The 20659-nt window shown below is 50.8% G+C and overlaps 2 protein-coding genes across 2 annotated transcripts; one reads left to right on the top strand and one right to left on the bottom strand.

The window, feature by feature from the left end:
• Positions 1–7859: 7859 nt before the first annotated feature.
• On the top strand, positions 7860–8854 carry PRAC2 (PRAC2 small nuclear protein). The gene is given in 4 exon segments (XM_005583579.4): positions 7860–7926; positions 8492–8527; positions 8530–8756; positions 8759–8854. Coding segments are annotated over 4 exon segments (426 nt in total).
• Positions 8855–8933: 79 nt separating this feature from the next.
• On the bottom strand, positions 8934–12843 carry HOXB13 (homeobox B13). The gene is made up of 2 exons (XM_005583578.4): positions 12173–12843; positions 8934–11233 (listed from the first exon to the last, which is right to left on the bottom strand). Exons 1-2 carry the CDS (start codon positions 12771–12773, stop codon positions 10980–10982), a joined length of 855 nt encoding a protein of 284 aa, XP_005583635.1. The 5' UTR covers positions 12774–12843; the 3' UTR covers positions 8934–10979.
• Positions 12844–20659: the final 7816 nt, after the last annotated feature.

Raw genomic sequence — 20659 nt, 5'->3', positions numbered from 1 at the left:
AATCCATCTATTTCTGAAAAAAATTATTTTTATATTTTAAAATCGCATTTCTATTTCACATGACAGTATTAGATGAGTCAGCTACGTATCTGTTCATTTTAACTCTTTTAAAATATTTTCTACCCTATTTTTATCCCTCTTCTATTCATTAGAGAAGGTCAAAGCCACAGGAGTGCAACCATAATAGGAAAAAAATCCTCTCTATCTAACAAGGGCTAGCTAGAGCTGGGGTTGGGAAGAAGGGCCAAGCACTCCCCTCTCCCACCCAGCCGTCATCACTAACTGTCAAATATTTACTTTTGGTAAATATTTTGGTCTCTGAACCAAAGATAATACCCTAGGAAGGGGTGAACCAATCCTGTTTTGGTTGGTTCCACTCCTTCTTTGCTTCCTCCACCTATTTCCTGCATTGCTCTTTTTCTTTGTAAACAGATACAGGCTTTCAGCGGGTGGGAGAGCAGTGTTAAAAATTTTAAAGTAAAACACACGAATCTTGAATGTTTAGTTTAATGAATTTTTACACATGTATACATGCACGTAAGCACCACCTTGATCAAAACATGGAACATTTTGGGCACCTTAAAAGGCCCCCTTTTATTTCCTCCTAACAATGGGTCCTTTTTTTTTTTTTTTTTTTTTTTTTTTAAGACACAGTGTCTGCTGGGCCTGGTGGCTCATGCCTGTAATCCTAGCACTTTGGGAGGCCGAGGCAGGAGGATCATTTGAGCCCAGGAGTTTGAGAACAGCCTGGGAAACATGGCAAAACCCCATCTCTACCAAAAATACAAAAAATTAGCCAGGCTTGGTGGTGCATACCTGTAGTCTCAGCTACTTGGGAGGCTGAGGTGGGAGGGGGAGGATCACTAGAGCCAGGGAGGTGGAGACCGCAGCGAACAGTGATCACACCACTGCACTCTAGCCTGGGCGACAGAGCAAGACCCTATCGAGAGAGAGAGAGAGAGAGAGAGAGAGAGAGAGAGAGAGAGAGAGAGAAGACAGGGTCACACTCTGTCGCCCAGGCTGGAGTGAAGTGGTGTGATCGTAGCTCACTGCAGCCTCAAACTCCCAGTCTTAGGCAATCCTGCCACTTCAGCCTCCTGAGTAGCTAGCACTACAGGCATGCACCACACCTGGCTATTTCAGAAGGGGGAATTTTTAACCTAGAATTTTTGAAGCGTCCTATTCCAGGGGATTCTACTCTCATCTCTACCACACATACTTAGGGGCATAACAATTTATCTCTTATGAATTATTTTTAAAAGTAAACATGGAAACAAAAAATCTAAATGATTTTTAGATAAATAAATGCAATCATTAAAATCATGCTTTTGAAGAATATTTAATAACACTGGGAAATGTTCATAATCTAACATTAAATAAAAGGCAAGACAAAAAAAATTCTTGCAGAATCTCAGTTTTGAAATTGTACATATGTGCAAGGAAAAAGAACTGAAGAAAGTATAACAAAAGAGTAGTCTGGTAAACTTGGATGGTAGTATATGGTGTGAATTTTATTTCCTTCTTTATAATTATTTTCATATTTTTGAAATTCTTAATAATAAGAATGTGTTACTTTTCTCATCAAGAAAAAAAAATCTTCTTTTTATTTATTTGCTTTCTAGATACAGGGTCTTGCTCTGTTGACCAGGCTGGAGTGCAACGGCAGGATCAAGGCTCACTGCAGCCTGAAACTCCCCAGCGATCTTCCTGCCTCTGCCTCTGGAGTAGCTGGGACTACAGGCAGGCGCCACTATGCCTGGCCAATTTAAAAAAAAAAAAATTGTAGGACTGAATCTGGCTATATTGCCCATGGTGGTTTTGAACTCCTGGCCACAAGCAATCATCCCACCTTGTCCTCCCAAAGTGTTGAGATTATAGGTGTTAGCTGCCGTGTCCAGCTGAAACTCCTCTTTAAAAATATGGATACAGCCTAACCTTAGGGAAATAGTTTTCTAAATTATGACAACTTCTTTCACTGCATATATGCAATCTAAAAACAGCACTTAGAAGACTGCAATAACTTGAGGAATTGCTTATGACACAGAAAATGTACACTATGTTTTCAAACCAGATTATGTTGTATATAACTAGGCTGAGGGGAAAGGAAACAAAAAGTAACTATTAACAGTGGTTGAAAAGTATAACACATACACATTGAAACAAATTTTTTTAATTTAAAAGGGGCTATTTATAAAAAAGTTTTAAAGGTAGCTCTGTGTTTTAAGACCCATATTCTACTTGCTGCGATCGAGATAGTTTTTTTCCACTTTGAGGTTCTTTTTTTTTTTTTTTTTTTTTTTTTTTTTTTTTTTTTAAGGGGCAGGAATATCATTTTGCATCAGGCGCTGTAAAAAAAAGGGGGGTGGAAGGGTAGGGTAGGAACCAGGATGTTGGGGAAAATTACTTCAATGTGTTGAGTCCGAAGCTTTTTGGAAAGCAGTGTAGATGCGATCTTTTTTGCTCTGAATCGAATTCCACAGAAACCGTTGTGCCGAATACTGTAAAACCTTAACTTTTATAAACGCCGACACCGAACTCACGCAAAACTACCCAAGTGCGTGCCAAAGACCATTTCTGGGAAGCTCATTCCATAAGACCTTCGCATTTTTCCAAATAAAAGGCCTCCCTTCGGATCTGATTATTTCTCCTCTGCAGGGCTGAGGGAGAGGGAGGGGATGTGAGACTAAGGCAATAGATTAAAATTGAAAGTCCTTTCTCGCAGCTTCATTTTCGCCCTCACACTGTCCCAAATGCTTAGAACCCTCCTCGTCAGAATGGGAACGGTGCCCCAGCTTGTCCTAAAAGACGCAGACCAGGTCCGTGAACTTGACCCAGGCGCCCACGCCTCTTTTTCCCGAAGGTCCGACAAAGGCGGAAGGGTTGAATGGATTCTTTCCCGGGCCGCGAAGGCCTGGGGATCAAAAGTAGAAGAAGAGAAGACTGCAAACCCCTTTGGTTCAAGCAAGCTTTGTGGCAGGTAAAAGCCAAATTGGTGGGGGCGGGTAGGAAAGAGAGAGCATTACCCGGCTAACTCCCGCAGGCCTCTTCCGATTTGTCGGCGGGGACCTGCCTCCCTGCGGTGTCTCTGGCCCCAGATACCGAGGCCGGGAGCTTTTCGTTGCCTCGCCGGATTTGGTATCTCGTTAGCCGGTGTCGCTGAGCCGCGGGGGGCTCCGGAGTGGAAAGGAAGCCCCGCGCTCGGAGCGCCCCATGCCAGACGGAGTGGCCCCCGCGCCTCCCTGAGCCCCGGCGCGCCGGGTTCACCTTCAACTGGATGTTACTGAGCCAGGGAGAGACCCGGGGATCGAGTGTTTGATCTTCCCTTGCTCCAGGATCCTGAATTCTTTAAGCACACGAGCGTGCGCGCGCGCGCACACACACACACGCAGCACTACTACAGTCTGAGCAGGCCGCTCCTAGCAGCCTCCGCAGTCGGCGGATCGCCGGGAAAGACGCGCCGGTTTCCCGGGTCGGACGGCTCTCCAGGCCGCTATTTCCTCCGCCACCGAGTAGGGTGACGCCCCATTTGCGAAGTTGAAGTTTCCAGGTCCTGGGAAGGCGGCTGGGAGACCCGCGGGGCTCGGCAGCCTCTGGTGGCAGCCCGGGATCGGATAGCGCGGCGGGCGACAGCCCCCCGGGTAATCCCGCCGAGGGAGGGGCGCTTGTAAAACCGAGCTGCGACGGCCTCGTTACGACTGACTCGAACACTCTCTAATAATTCATCGGCCTTAGCTAGTATTCGTTCGTGTACGCATTTGTTTATCCTGATTATTAAAATAAATTAACGATTGGACTGCCTAAAATAAGGTAAACGAACACGAAATGCCAAGGAGAAAAACAGAAAAAGTTACACCATGTCGATCCTGACCAAAACATTGGCCTGACTTGCCGGATGGCCTCAAGAATCCGGCTTTCAGCTGCAGACCCGGCGAGTGTTCCCGGGAAGGCAAGGATTGGAAGCTGTTTGATAAAGCCGCGCTGGCTTGGCGGGTCCCGCGTCCCTCCATAGCCCCCTCCGCCCTTCCCATCCACCCCTCCGCGTCTCGGCCTGGCTCCGGAGGGGTAAAGGAATGTTTATTGCCTGACTCAAGTTCAATGACAAAACCCTGCCTGGAATGGGAGGTGAGGTGAGCTTCAGCCATCAACCTGACAAAGGCTGGGCGCAGGTTTTGGGCGGGGACGACGGGCTGGGCCCACCTAGAGTCAGGCAGCTGAGAGTCCACAGGATGGGTACGGACCCCGCGGACCGAGAGCTGCTTCTCTGCCCTCCGCCTGGGGTCTGCGTAGTTTGGCGGGTAGTGCGGGTGCGTGCCCGCCTGGGTGGGGGTAAGGCGATCAGCGTCTGAGTGGGCAAGGGGACGTCTGATTACTGCCCAGGCTTCGCCCGGGGGTCCAGGACCCTGTGAGATGCCCCTGCTCTCTGCCGGTCCAGCTCTAGCTCACCTGGAGCAAGGATCCACACCGTCCTTCTACCCACCGCGACCTGCATTTTCTGGCCTCCTTCTCCGAGTTTTGCTCACATCTTCCCTCCCGGATTCGATATTCCAAGCATCTTCTCCAGGGAAGCCTCCCAGAAGCCGTGTGTGTGTGTGTGTGTGTGTGTGTGTGTGTGTGTGTGTGTGTGTCCTTCTCATTCCCTGTTCCCCACCCTATTCCCCATTTGTTCTGATTGTGGTCATTTGGTCATGGAATATAATCCTCTGGCCTCAGGTCACATATGGGGAAGCTGCAGACCCAAGATCTACCAGCATATGAGTCAGGCCTGGTGGGAAGGGAGAGCATATTTCCATCTCTTTCCTCCTGTCTTCCACCCCTAGTGGAAGATTTTGCTTACTCGATAAATGAGTAGTTGGTTGACATAAATGTCCACATGTGTTTAATCCCCCGTGCTTCCCAAGCTTGCATATATGCAGATCTGTCCAGTGCCTGAGGAGGGACTGGGTCTAGGGCATTTGGGTGCACCTGTGTGATCTCAGCTGGGTGACTTCAGATGGAAGCAAGTGCTTGTTAGTATCTGAAGGGCCTTGTGGGGAGAGGTATGTTGACAATGGAGGAGCCACTGGGCTTTCTATTTTACCAATTGGTGGTAGAGGTTAAGCCCTCCTGCTTTGGGACCCAGATCAAGTAACTTACCCTCTTAGTTTCAATTTCTTTAGGTTATAAAGTGCTCACTCAATTGTGGATTTTGTCATTATGGGAGGGGGAACTGGCAGGGAAGGAGCCAGCTGTGGGGAGAAGAGAGTTAGGTGAGTCCTGAGTGTTTTTGTGGATTACTGTGCCCACCCCAAGACCAGTCCTGTCAGTGGCTGGCTGAAGATGTGAGCATGTGGCCCCCAGTCTGCTTCTGTGCTGGGCCCAGAGCCCCTGTACACACACATGCCTGCTGTGGCACTGATCTCACACTTACCAAGGCAGAGCTTCTGAGAGGGTGCAGGAAAGGGAATAAGGAAGCCAGGGGCCTAGAGAAAAAGGTGCAATTATTATTATTATTATTATTATTATTATTATTATTCGAGATAGAGGCTCGCTCTGTGACCCAGGCTGGAGTGCAATGGTATAATCTCAGCTCACTGCAACCTCCACCTCCCAGGTGTGAGCAATTCTTGTGCCTCAGCCTCTTGAGTAGCTGGAATTACAGGTGTGAGCTACCATGCCCAGCTAATTTTTGTATTTTTAGTAGAGACAGGTTTCACTATGTTGGCCAGGCTGATCTCAAACTCTTGGCCTCAAGTTATCTGCCCACTTCAGCCTCCCAAAGTGCTCGGATTACAGCCATGAGTCAGTATGCCTGGCCCGTTTTTATTTTTTTAAGGGCCGGAGTTTTTGCCTTAAGGATGAGTTTGTAAAAAAGAATAATAATAATTGTTATATAATCACAGTTAATTTTCACCCAGTTGCCTTTTTAAAAAATTTTTATTATATAACTAGAGACGGGGTCTTGCTACATTGCCCAGGCGGGTCTCGAACTCCTGTGCTCAAGGAATCCGCCTGCCTCGGCCTCCCAAAATTCTGGAATTACAGGTTGAGCCACCATGCCCGGCCTCGTCCAGTTTTCAAAGTAGATGTTTTGTAAAATATTATAGTTTTAAATAATAATAACATTAACAATATTAATTTTGCTTGTGCCAGGACTCCATCCGATTGGAGACAAATATTAAGTCTTATGGCGGACCTTACAGCGGGTACTAGTTCCCACTCCTAAGCCTCTCCCCCGCCCAGGCCCTGCAGGTCCCGCGTGCTGCGAAATATTTTCTTTGTCCCTTTCTGCCCAGGGCGGCTGCTGGTCTCCCCAGGAAACAGCGAGTAGGTGTTCCCGCCAGGTGGTATCGGTGAAAGCCTGCTGCTCACCCATCTCTTGTTTCCCAAAACCAGTGAAGGCTCCCAAAATCCTGGAAGACCGCCTCCTAGGGCCTCCTGAAGCAGCTACCATACTGAGAGATCCATCGGTAACGCCCTTGGCCCACCGATCAGCTAGTTTACCTTATTAGAGAGAAAAGCACTCTTGGAGGTAGTAAGGTGGGCCGGTCCTTGATCTGAGAAATGGGCGCACAACATCGCTGTTCTCTCTGCAAAGGTGGGGCCCAGAATCCAGCTTGCCTGAGCTCGCAAGCAGGCATCGACCTGAAGGTTTCGGCCTCCCAGTGGCGCTCTGTTCACACACCTTAGGCTAGGAAAGGAAGGACGGGAGCACAGCACTGGGTGCCCCCCTCCCTGTAGAGTCTGGGGCGGGGCTCAGTGAGCAGGCCTGCGGTTGGTGGCTCCCCACCTCATAGCTGCAAGTCGGGGCGAAAGCTGGAGTGTCTCCTCCCAGCAGCCTCCTCGCCTCCCGGCAAACCTCCGAATCTCCCTGGAAACTCCTGGTTGCTGTGGCCCTTCCTCCCTTGACTGGCTTCCTCCCTCTTTCCCAAGGCCAGAGATGTCCTCTCTTCCCCTCACCTTCCTCCCTCTTCCCAAAAAAACGTTTAGGAAAATGGAGGTGGAGACCACCAGCCTGGAACTTCAAGTCCAACGGCAAAGTCCCTGACCCTCCCCCGAGGCTGGCGCCAGCATTATTCTAGGAGCGATTAAACTATTTTGCTACCCCCTGTGCCCCTCCCAGTTCGGGGGGCAGTTTTAGGGGAGGAGAAGGGGTAATGGTGGAATTCTTTCCTTCACTCTCCCTACCACTTCCTCCCCTCCCCCTCATCCCCTCTACACAGAACTAACTGGCAAGGAGAGAGGAAGAAAGGCTGGCATTGGTTCCCCATTGGATGTTTTAAATCTGTCTCAGGCCCAGGCCAGCGCCTGGGGGGGAGGGGCGGGGTGTCCTGCTCTTGGGCGAGAGGCCCAGGGCTGCTCCTGAGCTTTCTCCCCTCTTTCCTGGAGAGCGACTGTTCGGGAGGGTGAGAATGGTATAAATTTCAAAAACAACGAAATCTTCTTTTGCCCCCTCCGCAGCAGTCGCCTCCGGGCTTTATTGCAAGTTTACGGTAACGAGTTCATTTATTTAATTCGCGGTTGGAGCTCGGGGGTTTCTATTAGACAGGACGGGGTGGGGCTGGGGGGCACAAGGTCTCCCCTGAAGGAAATCTAATTAGAGTGCAGCACTTAGAACCTTGAATACAAGTTTAATGAAGGGGAGGAGGGGACCTGCAGGGAAGAGAAGTTTGCTCTGGGCTGGGGAAGGAAAGCTGGAGCTGCTCCCGAGAACTGGGGGGTCTGGATGAGGCTTTTTCCTGCTTCGGGGGCTTTCCACCTTCCGGCCCCGGAACTACTACTTGGAGTACGGATCGCGTGCAGGGAAGGCGGGGTGGATTCTCGGCTGGCGGCTGCCTCGCAGGGTCCCCGAAGCTCTCGCCAGCCGGAGTAAAACCCAAAAGATGGAGCCTCAGGTTCGCACTCTGCGTTGCGGGTGCCGGAACCGAGATTCCAAAAGAGCTTCCGGAGGTGGTTTCTACGCATTGCGCCACTACTCCCTTACTCGGCTCTGGAGGCCTAATAACATCCACCTGCTTTGGAGTTAGAAATTATTTCAGGTCTAGAGTCCGCGTAGACGCGACCCTCCGATCCCGTTTGGTAGCTTGCTGAAAGACTCGCTGCGGGGGGCGGCGTTTGGCTCTGAGGGAGGGGAAAGGTCTGGAGGGCAGCTCAGAGTACAACTGCGCCTTGTTGGTGAAAAGGCACCCTGCTTATTTTCCGGAGTATATGTGTGTGCCTCTGCGTTTATTCGTCTGTGAGATCGTTGTCTGGATTCACCTATTGTGACATTGTGTTCACGTGTTTGTCCGAATGGTAAGCAAAACATTTCCTCCTGTAGCTTAACATAGCCCTTATTTAAGAGTAAATAGCTGCAGGCGAGTGTAGGTTTGTAGATTTTGTTGTTATTTAAACACAAATAAGTGAGAGATTTCAATGTGGTCGGCCGGGGATAGGTGGGAGACTAAAATTGTTTGGGAAGGGATTTCCAATAAAAGGGTTTAATACAAAACGAAATTAAGTATCCTTTGCACAGATTCCATACAAGTAAATCCGAAAAAAAAAGTAGGGGGTCCACCGCGAATTGTTATGGCGAGGAAGATAAATATATTACTAACGAAGACATGGACAGAAGGCGGATGGCGCTGCGGCCTGGCTCCCGGAGCCCGACCGCCTTCTTCCATTCGAGATCGCTCGTACCGAACCTCCTTGCCTTCTTCCTGGGTCTCTCAGGGGCTGGACCAATACATCTGCCGATGCCCTGGCCGAATGGCAGGCGACATCGCGTCCTGGAGCCGCCACACGCAGCCCAGTAAGTACCCAGGAGGCCCCAGGCTGCGGGAAGCCGGTAGCTCCGCGGGAGATGAAAGACTGCCCGCAAGTTCTCCTGGAGTGGTGAGCCTCTGCCGGGAGGGGGCGCCCTTGTCTTTTTAATGGTACTAACACACTAGTGGAATAAATCTCTAAGATTCCACATCTTTTGTTTGCTCTGAATTTATTGCGAGTGAAAAACAGAGAAGACCCTTAAGTTTCAGTTCCTGATAGCAGAGTGTGGGAGTTAGAGCACGGGGAGTCCAGAGGTCCCGGACCCCCAAAGGCCTCTACCAGGGCCATCTCCGTTAGTTAGTGGCGGTGGCAGCCCCTCTTGTGGCCTTTTTCCTCTCTCCAAGGGGGCACCCCGCACCATGTCGCTCCCCCTCATCTATCTCGCCGCCTCCCCACAGGCCCATCTCCGCTGAACTCTGGCCAGTTCTGAAGTCGGCGAGGGAGGGGTTTACTTGCTGGATCGTTGGTCGTTGGTCGGGTTTGAGCATATACAGACAGAGGAGTAAGAACCTGAGATATTAAACGCTACCCACATGGGGCTTCCTTGAAGGAGGACGTGGAAGGCAGAAAGTGACCTCCTCTGAGCGGTGCATGTAACCGAGAACCTTAAGCTGGACCACGGAGCTTGGACGATTTTTTAAATCAGGAAATCGACCCCCTCTTCCTCCTCCTGGTCCTCTTCCCCCGAACCCCCAGTCCCCATGAACTCACACTCTTTGGCCTTTTCCCTCAGCCCCGTGCTCCTCTTTGGTAAACAGATTTGTAGGAGTCTAAGTCACATCCCACCCTCACCCCTTCCCGGGAGAGGAGCCAGGGCTAGGATCCCACCCGACCGCAGGCCATAAACACTCGAATCCCTTGGCTTCGGCGGCTGCCGCGGGGTTTCTTGGAGAGCTGGCTCCGGAAGGGAAAGGTCCTCGAGGTAGTGGCGGACGCGGCCCCCTACCGACTGCTCGCCACCGACCCACGGCTTGCCACCGACCCACCAACCCGCTGCTCGGAACTTCGGTTCTGCGGGTTCTCCAGACTTCAGGCCTGTGGGCTTAATTGTGGAGAATGGCCTGCAGGCCCACTCACTCCCACCCTCCACCCCCCACCCCCAGCCTAAGATGCAGAAGGGCCCAGCACGAAGCCGTTGGCTTTGCTGTGCGGCCAGGCGATGAGTACCACAGGGCACTGAGCCCAGGTACAGGACATCAGAGAATGAACGCAGAGGCAGAGGTCCCCATGTCCCTCTCACAGTCCGGGCTCTGCGAAGAGCCCGTCTGTCTGCCGCTTCCAGAATTCCGCACTGTGGATCTGTCTACGTGTACCGGGAAAACAGGGTTGGCACCACTCTGCCACTGTTTGTGCCTGGGAAGGGCTGAGTAGGCAAGGTCACAAACATCTACTTCACTGGGCTCCCAAATGCCCAACAAACCATGACCTGCTTTGGTCAGAACCACCAGAAATACTAAAAGAAAACAGAGTTTGCGGGAGGAAATCCCAGGCACTTTCTCAAACCTTTTTCTCTGGAAGGAAGGACTGACTAGGGGTAGCCTGCTGGCTTCATTTTCACACGACGGCAAAATCATCATGTTAAGAATGGGGGCTTCCAAGACCAGTGGGTACAACCTATAGGGTGGACAACGAGGGAGGAAGAGACAACTTCTACAATTGTCCACCTGCCCAGCTGTCAGCTGAGAAAAATGCTAAACGGACATCACAGCCACATAAGCGAATCTGCCCTTTCCCCTGTCCTCAGTCTTGCTGCTGTTACCAGGATGGGAGGTGTAATGGAAGGGGGTCTGAGAGAAAGCTTCCCTGCAAGGGGATCGCCTTCCAAGTTTATTCATAATCAGCTCAATTCATGAAAGCGGTTTCTAAAGTGCTCTACAGAGCTCTAGATAGAAAATATGAGGCTAATGATCATGGCAGCTAGTACTGGTTATCGTGATTATCGCCACTGTCAGGATGAATGGGACAGATTCTCTGGGGACCCTGGTGGAGTGGGCTGTCACAAGGGGCTTCCCTCTACCTGCACATACTGGGTACCCAGGCCACTCCTGAGGAACAGTCCAGGAGCCAGTGGCCTGGGAAGGATGTTGTCTCTAGGGGCCTCTCAGCAGAGTCCGTGGCTCCAGCCTGGGCTTGGCAGGTTCCTGGTCTCCCCAGGACACCCCCACTTTCCCTCCTCCCACCCAGGCAAGGAGATCTCTTTAAGGAGTAGCGCTGTTCTTCACCTTGGCAAGAACCTTCTTCTCTTTGACCCGGCGGTTTTGAAACCAGATGGTAATCTGGCGCTCCGAGAGGCTAGTGGCTGCCGAGATCTTGCGCCTCTTGTCCTTGGTGATGAACTTGTTAGCCGCATACTCCCGCTCCAGCTCCCGCAACTGCCCCTTGCTGTATGGAATGCGTTTCTTGCGGCCGCGACGAAAGGCACAGGCGTCAGGAGGGTGCTGCCCGCTGGAGTCTGCACGGCGGGAAAGAGAGGGAGGAAAAGGCATGGTCAGATCCCCACCCATGCAGACCCAGACCCTGCAAGCCCCAAGCTAAGTCATCCCACAGGTGCACACAGGTCACCCTACAGGCACACGTGCAATCCTGTTCCTCCAAAGCATACCGGGACACCACCCTGGCTTCCGGCTTGTTCTCTCACCACCGCTCAGCCGCCTTGGTTCCTGAAGGCCATCCTCACCCATCACTGCTCTCACACCCGCGAATCTGCAAACATACCCCCACACCACACACAGGCCTTTGCCCACCATCACATACGTCCACTCTTCATGCATTTCCAGACTCTTGACCACTCTTTTAGATTCTACGGGCAAATTCTGGAAACACGTTTCTGCTCCCACTCCCACTACATGCATATACACACACGCGCACACACACACACACACACATCCACCCATCCCAATGCACACATCTATGTCATGACTGCAGGAAACCTAAATTTTTCTTTTTGGAATTGGAAAACTCATCTAAAAGAAAGTGAGGGGTGGTATTCTCTACAGTACATCCTATCTCCCACACCCACTCCCCCCTCACCGAATTGAGAGTTATTTAGCCTTTGTGTAGAATTAGTCTGGAATTGTGCTGGGTAGGGACACCCTGATCCCCACTCAACAGCAAAGAGATCCAAACCTCTCAGACATGTTGAAAGGCTGGTCCCAGGGCCTCCTGGAGAAGGGAGGTGGCCCTCAGGCTTCAGATAGCACCCAGCTCAGGACCCTCACACAGACCTCCATCCAGCTGCCTGGACCCTCCTTCAGAGTCCTAATTACCAAGGGAGGAGCACCAAGCTCATCCTCACCAGCCCAAGTCTCCCTCCTTCTCCTCCCAGGGAAATGCCAGTGGGACCCACAATCCCAGGCTCAGAGACAGGGAGACCAAGGGTAATAGAGGTTACCTGCAAATGCTGCCTTCCAGAAGGGACCTGGTGGGTTCTGTTCTCCCTGGCAACACATCTGACTGTTCCAGCCACCAGCGAGAGCCCAGGACTGGTAACTGTCCACGGGCAACAGGGAGTCATGTCGCGGTTCCCCGGGAGCACCCAGAGTCTGCACCACAGACACGTCCAGGTAACTGGCCATAGGCTGGTAGGTTCCCGGATATCCCGGATAGAAGGCAAACTCAGTAGGGCGGCTGGGGTACTCTTCCCCGGCCGTGGGGGTCTCCGCGGGGTAGGCAGCCAGGGTGGCTGCCTGGGCACAGGGTTTCAGTGAGCTCCGGGAAACTCGGCAGGAGTAGTACCCGCCTCCAAAGTAGCCATAAGGCACGGGAGCTGGGGACGTCCCCTGGGGCACCCCGGGGCATGGGTGGCATTGCTTTGGCGGCTCCGCCGAGCCTGGCAGATCCAAGGGGGCATAGTTGACAGCAGGCATCAGCGTAGGCGCCGCTGGGTGGCTGGTCAGAGGGGAGTGGGCGACCAGATTCCGCCCACCTCCCGCTCCCAGCAAGCCTTCGATATCCTTGGCTCCATCCAAGGTGGCATAATTGCCGGGCTCCATGGAGCCGATGGTCGGCTCATGAGGTGCGGGGGCGGGGAATCTAGGGGGCACCCAGCTGGCTTTCCCCACCCAGGCCCGGGGAATCCAAAGCGTTTTAAATCGCTCCCAGCTCGCAAGGCGCCTGCATTCGCTCAGCACGGCCGTCTTGACGCAAGAGACGCAGGGGCCCGGGCACACGCGCTGATTGGCTGCGGCCTGGGGGAGAGAAGCTAATAAAATCCTAAAGGCAGAAACTGCGAAAATACTTTACCCCAGCTTATTTTTTCTCTCTCGCTCTTTCTCTCTCTCTCTTTCTCTCAGCTCTCTCCTCTCTCTCTCTTTTCCCTCTCCACTCTTCTCTGTCTCTCATTGCACTTAAAAACAACACGAGAGAAAAGGAAGGAGGCGTCCTTTCGCTGCTTTCCAGTTTGCAGAGTCCCAGTTCCACGTCCGGGGGGAGGGGAGGCGTGGTAGGCGGAGGAGAGGGGATGAGGAGCCGGTCCCCACCTCTTTCTCCTCCCCTCCCTCCCTGGCTCTCTGTCTCCTGCGCTTTGGCAGGTTTAACGAGAGAATAAAAAGCTCTCCCTATAAAGTGTCCATCTCCTGGGGGGGAAGGGGAGTCGGGGGTGGGGCTTGGAGGCCGCTCCCGGCCTCAAAGGAGAACCCGGGAATGCGCCTGTGTAAGAGGAGGCTGGGAAATGGGGGTTAATGGGTATTTCTGGCAGCCCCTGGCTTTGGGTCCTGGGTACTAGCACTCTGGTTCATTCCCGGTACGCTTCCTGTCCCAGATGTCCTGGAATGAGCTGCTCCGGGCCCCAGGGAGGTGCCCTGGACGCCCCTTGCCCAGGGACTCACTACTGCCCAGAATGCTCTGGAGGCCCTGATTCGGGTGAGGCTGAGGGAAGAGGCGGGAGACACGAACTCAGACGTAGAAGACGCGCGATCTAGACGGAGCCCAGGACACTCCACGTCGGGACGTGAAGGGGAAATGGAGCCTCTAGAGTGGCCTGTGGAAGGGTCTGGATTTCCCTTTAAGTGTGGGGAAAGACGTACAGAGGAACGGAGACCCACAGGACTTGAGGGAGGGACTGGGAGAGGGAGAGATGAGACCCAGAACAGCAACACAAAGAGGGAAAGAGAGAAGTTGACAGAGGGGATGGGACACAATCTTGTAAAATCCTGAAGTGCCAGTCAGAAAAGAGAAAGAAAAGAGAGTCGCTTTCCCCCTTTTTTGGGATCTAAGGAAGTCTGAGGAAGCCAGGCCTGGCTGACTGCCAGAAACCAGCTGTCGGAGTTCTGGACCCCAAGAATACAGACGCCTGTGTGGAGATGCCAGTCTCCCTACCCTGCAGCCCTCTCCCTATGGTCTGCAAGGAGCCTAGGAAACTGTCCTGATGCTGGCACACTCCCACCCAAGTTGAGTGCCCAGAAAGTCCAAGACCCCTATCTGCCTTCTCCAAGTTTTAAACTTCCTTAGAAGGAAAAGGGAATGGGAGGGGAAGCCCCAACCATTGGCAGAATTGCTTGAGGCCCCTCTGTTGGGGCCTATTGTGCAGTGCAATTCAGAAGAATCAAACGGTTTGTTTCATAAATCTGTCTTTAGAGGTTTTCCGCTTCCTTTACTACCCCTCCCAAATCAAATTCTTCTGTCTGCTTTTTCTAGAACTCCCGTTTTTTCTGGAGAAGACAGGAATGTTTCCATTCTACACCAGGGTCTTGGCAATTATATGGAATGGATTACCCTAAACTCTGGGCGGACTCAATCATAGCCTCTCACCAACCTGACCTTGAACTTAAGCCACTTTGTGGGAAAGGGCCCACAGGCTGTAGTGCACATCACTCCTAATGAGCATTGCTGTAACTGAAGACACCAAGCACGAAATCTTCACTAGATTTTATTGCATTTGAAAACAATATGGAAGAAAAGGGAGACGTCGTCTCTTCAGTGCTTTCCAGTTTCTCACCAGAGTTTCTTGCTTGTCTAATTATGAACTGCAGAAATATCCAGATTTTTACCTAAACACTAATAATTTTTCACCAATTTTTACTTGGTAGATGATAGATACATAGGGCATGTCCACAGTTTTAGCTTCCACTAGGCAAACACACACACAAGCACATTTATTCATCCTCGTACAGTAGAGGGATTAATAGATCCCTAAATTAAAAAAATAGTAATAGTCATAGTCATGCCCTATGACCCAGCAATTCCATTCCTGGGCATAAACCCAACAGAAATGAATGTTTATATCCATCGAAAGGCATGTACTAGTAGGTCCGCAGCAGCTTTATCCATAGTTGCTCAAACCCACCCAGGGCAGTGCACGCCTGTAATCCTAGCAACTAATCCTAGCAGAGGTGGGAGGATCGCTTGAGCCCTGGTGTTCAAGACTAGCCTGGGGCCAGGCATGGCGGCTCAGGTCTGTAATCCCAGCACTTTGGGAGGCCAAGGCAGGCAGATCATTTGACATCAGGAGTTTGAGACGAGGCTGGCTAACATGGTGAAACCCTGTCTCTACTAAAAATACCAAAAAAAAAAAAAAAAAAAAAAAGAGCCAAGTGTGGTGGTGGGCACCTGTAATCCCAGCTATTCAGGAGGCTGAGGCAGGAGAATCACTTGAATTTGGAAGGCAGTGAGCCAAGATCATGCCACTGCGCTCCAGCCTGGGTGACAAAGTGAGACTCTGTCTCAAAAAAAAAAAAAAAAAAAAAATCCTGGGCAACAGGGGTAATAGGGATAATAGGGATACCCCTTCTCAAAATGAAACCAAAATATAGTAACTCAAAATTAGAAACAACCCAAATGTCTGTCAACAGTAGCATGAGTAAAGAAAGCATGGTATAATTAAACAATGAAGTACTACACAGCGTTTTGAAAAAGAATAAACCACTACTATACACAACATTGATGAATCACAGATATGTGGGTGAAAGAAGCCAGACACAAAAGAGTAGCTTTTGTATGATTCAATTTCTACATTTCTATGCAATTCAAGGACAAGCAAAATTATGGTATAGTGATAGAAGTCAGAATAGAGATTGCCATGGGGAGAGGTCTCCTGACTGGAAAAGGACATAAAGAAGGCTTCTGGGGTGCTGGAAATACTCTCCATCTCAATCTGTATGCTAGTTACAAGACTTTGTTGATGTGAAAATTCATCAAGCTGTACATTTGGGATTTCTGCACTTTATTGCATATCAGCTGTATCTCAAATACTAAGGAAAAATAATTAAAAACAAAAAATTTTAAAATTCATTTCAACACTTCCTGAAATTGTGCTTTTGGATATATAGCGTTCTTATCCATGTTCATTGAAATAAGTAGCTAAGTGCATGTAACTGCAGTGTTGTGGAATGCAGAGATGGTTAACTTAAACGTGGATGGAGTGGGGAGAAGGTCACCAGCTATGCTGGAGACCCTCCTATAAAGGGATACGTTTCAGTACAAATAAATTCTATAGTGCTTGTTTTATTTGCTTTACAATTTATTTAGCATCTGCTAGATCCCAGGGAACAGTTCTGGATCTCATTTTTTATTTTGTTTTATTTCATTTTGTTTCATTCATTTTGAGACAGAGTCTCACTCTGTCACCCAGGCTGGAGTGCAGTGGCACCATCTCAGCTCACTGCAACCTCCACCTCCTGGGTTCAAGTGATTCTCATGCCTCAGCCTCCTGAGTAGCTGGGATTACAGGTGAGTGCCACTATGGCCCAGCTAATTTTTTATATTTTTAGTAGAGACGGGGTTTTGCTGTGTTAGCCAGACTGGTTTCCAACTCCTGGCCTCAAGTGATCCCCCTGCCTTGGCCTCCCAATGTGCCGGGATTACAGGCATGAGCCACCACACCCAGTCTTGGATCTCGTATTTATTAACACTTGGGTATGTGCCCCTATTTCCTGTACATAGGTATGTGTGTGCATCTGCCCATGAGCTATCATGGACCTCAACTGGCATCAGTTAAAGTAAGATTAAGTCTCCTTATCTGTAAAATATGGATAATAATTCTTTCCTCACATAAATACTGTGGTGATATAATGAGATTTTGCACATAAAAGACTTTCCCAATCTGAATAAATATGAGCTCTATTTGTATGCCTCCATGTGTATCTGCTTCTAATGAATTACAAGCAACCTGCTTGTAATTGCCTTAAGAGTTGCCCTAAAGAGTGCCAGCCACTTCTCACCCCCTCAGCCCTGCATAAGCTTCATAGTTCTTGCATCGCGAAACTGAGGCTCAGAGCCTCCAAGTCCTCCCTGGGGCTCTACATGAGTTCAGCGAGGAAGTCCCTGCACAACCCAGGCGTCCTGATCTTCCAGACTGACTGGACTGAGCCTGCCCTTCCCCCAGCCCCACAGAGGCCTTTGTGTCCTGCTGGGAGCCTCCTGGCAGACCCTCCGGGAGCCCGGAGCCTCCCCCAGCTTTCTTTACTGACCCAACCAAAAGCGCTGAAAGCCTCAGCGTGCTCCTTTACATACCGGCCAGACACCTCCAGGAAGGTCAAGGCCAAGTTGAAAGTTAAGAGTCTGTTTACCTCCGGGAGCCCATTCAGCTCGGCCCCACAGACCGCCTGTGACCTTTACAGCCTGGCCTTTGAGCGCAGCCGCCGCGTCCCCGGGGGTTCCGGCAACGGGGACTTGGCACCTCCGTGTCAGCTCCCGCCCCCGCCCGGGCTAGGGATCCGCCAACGAGGGGTGGGGGCGGGAGGCGCCCACCCGCCGCACTTGAGGGCATTTGCTAAACTATGTTTTATTTTTTGTAAAGTGAGTGCCCGCCGCCTGCGTTCTCCCAACTGGAGCAACCTCTGTGGCGGCGACGATGGCGGCTGTCAGGTTGGTGGTGATGAATAGAGAAGATTTCTCCGCAGCGCGACGCTCCGCTCTCCCGAAAGGTGGGCTCCGCGGTCCACCGGCGGCGCGGGTCTGGCTGAACTGCTTGGGGTCGCCTGGCTCCTCTTGGTTTTATGAAAATGGCCTAATTGAGGTGTGCTCTTTTCTTTCCTTCCTCTTTTCATCTTTTCCTTCCGTCTGCATTTTATCTCCTCTGTCTTTAGTCTTGATAGCTTCTTTTCTTTTTATATTTGTGTTTTTCTCACCGCCTTTGCTTCCTTCCATTTCAGTTATCTTGCTTTTTGTGTGCTCTTTCTTGATTTCTTTCTTTTCTTTTCTTGTTATTGTTCACTCTGGTTCCGCCACCCACCCGTTGCTCTGTCTTCATTTTCCCTTTAGTACTTTTCTCCCTGTCTCTCATCTCACTTACACTATTTTTCTCTTTGTTTGCTTTTTCTTCCTTATTTTTCCTTCTTCTCTTTTCTCATTTTTCCTTCCTCCTTCCTTTTGTTCTCTCTCCTCTCTGTTTCTTTTTTCTTTCTCTCATCTCCGTTTTACTTCACTTCCTCACCCCACCATACACGTTTTTCCTTTGCAGCACTCTCACCCAGTTTTTCCATTGTTCTTCTCTGAAGTCTGGAAAGGGCTTGCGAGGCTACAGCTCTCAGGGGCCGGAGCCTGCGCTTGGCAGGGGACGACGGCCTGGAGGACGACCTAGTGTGGCTGGTGGGCCCGTGGAGCCCTGCCCTGGGGCTCTGCCTGAGGCTAGAACAGCACCGGCTGGAGATGAAGGGTGACTTGGGCCTTTCCCCCTGAAATGAAGTCAAGCGTGGTCTCTCCTGGCCTTAGAGGAAAATCTTTTGGACAACTTGACAGCGGGATCCGAGAGCTAAGAGCTCAGAGGATGGAGGCATGGCTGCTCAGGAGGAGGCCACTGTCACCTCCTCCTTCCTTCCCCAACCCAGTCAGCCCTGCGACATCCTCAGGAATTAGAACCCTCTCAGGACAAGCCTAAGTGCCTCTGAGGCCAGGGCTGAGGGAGCCAGCTATGAAATTAGAGCCCATCATGGCCTCAAAACCATGGGACAAATGGATCTGAGGAGGAATCAAAGGATGGACAGCTGAAGGGAGAGGCTTGCTCCAACCTCAGGGCGGCCACGGCAGCTGCTGCGCACCCTGACACGGCCTAGAAACCAGAGGAGGGCGTAGCCAAGCCCAGAGAACTGTGAGTGGGGTCCAAAGAGGAGGGAGGGAGGAGAGAGGGAGGAAGGGGGTCAAATATGAGGGTCACTGAGCAGAGACCAAGAGTCTCCCTTTAGTCCGGCAGGTCTAGGTGAACAAGCCAGCTGTTTCTTGCCTATCACGCATCACATGTGCTGAATAGGGAGACTGGCTGGCCCCAGGGTCCCCAGCCCCCTTCTCCAACCCTGGGCTTTAATGGGGAGTTACCCAATTAGGAGAAACTCAGCCCAGATCAGACCCCAACCATTAGGAAGTCTGGCCCTACGTGGCCGCACTGCAGAGCAATCCAGAGTCTCATGTAAGGTTCTGTTCTAGCTCAGTGTGCTGGACCAAGTCAGTAGCCCTCTCTGTGCCTCAGTTTTCCTATCTGCACTGTGTAAGGAGGGAAGGACTGGATCAGCAGACCTTTGAATCCCTGCCAGTGTTCACCTTGAACAGAAGAGTGATGGCGGGCAGCAGAAGGGAAGGGAGCTTTACCGGAAGGAGAGGGGAGAAAACAGTAGAAGGAACAATAAAGAGTCCAGGAAGCTGCCACGCATTTTTCCATGTGTGTCTAGTGCAGGCACGGTTATTAGTGCTTTGAGGGAGCCCAGCCACTGTGGAGGCAACTGTCATGTTCTGACTCAGTTGGGGCAGCCAGCCTCACAGTTTAAATTCTGCAGTGGCTCATTAAAGGGGACCAAATTGCCTGGGAGATCACCTCCTCCATACTTTTCCTATAAATCCCTCCAGTCACCCAGCACAGAGACACTTGGAAGTAAAGGAATAGGAATGGGATACTCAAATGGGGACCCACAGTTAGTGTCTTTAGGGGTTTCAGCAACTTCCAGGGTCATGGGAGACTGGGCTTTCTTTGTTCCAACCCCTGAGATCCTAGATAGGACTCAGAAATGAGGAATGTATTAAAAAATCTATGTGCAAATTGAAGAAAGCAATTTGAGTCACTTCCATCTCTCCCACCACCTCCACTTTGTTTTTCCTTTCAGGAAATGTGGGTGTTGATGATATGACTATTAGGAAAATGCTGGCTGCTCTCAGGACTGCTAGTATAGACTCTGCCAGAGATAAAGATTGAGTCTTCATTCCTTAAATCAAGAAGAATGTCAGCACCAGGGCCCTGGCCCCTCAAGTCCCAAACCCACCTATTTGGCCTGAAGTGGAGCTGTAGAGTTAAGGCCTAGGGGAAAGTACAGTTTGAAAGATTTGATTTCTTACTTTGATTCCCCCATTTACCTTAATGAAAGTCCTGGGATCCTTCCAAAAACCCAGAACATGACCATCTTGTGACCTACCTCCCTCCTCACTGTCCCCCCAACCCCAATCCCTATAGCAAAAGCCTTTCCTTTCTCTTCCCACTAAGATCTCTGTTCCAAGAAACAAAGTTGGGAGAGGAAGAAGGCAGGCATTTCGCACACACACAGACATACAAGGTGGAGCAAAAAAATCGTCCATAATTCATCCCTACCAAGTACTGTCCAGTTCATGGTGCCCATGGGTTCCTGCTCTTGAGTGCCACAAAAGACTACCCCTCTTGGGACTCAATGAAGCCTCGAAAATAACACTGCTCCAAGAATATCTGCCTTTCTGAATCTCAGCCCCAGCTTGAGATGAGCACTGGGCAGTTCCTAGTTACTGCCCTGAGGACTCTAACCTGGGGAAAGTCCATGTTAGCCAGGCCCTCAAGGTTCTGGGCCAGCCATTTACCCCAAATCCTGACACCTTCTGAGACTGGAGAAGTCTGGCTGATTGTCTGCAGCCTGTCTGCATTGACCCTACTAGTCCAGAGGTGATATCGGACCATACACATAGGACTCCTCATCAAAGTGGGATTTGGGAT

Source organism: Macaca fascicularis, chromosome 16 (genome assembly GCF_037993035.2).
Source record: "Macaca fascicularis isolate 582-1 chromosome 16, T2T-MFA8v1.1".
Taxonomy (NCBI): domain Eukaryota; kingdom Metazoa; phylum Chordata; class Mammalia; order Primates; family Cercopithecidae; genus Macaca; species Macaca fascicularis.
The sequence above is the reverse complement of the archived record's forward strand: the minus strand, read 5'-3'. Positions and strand labels throughout refer to the sequence as shown.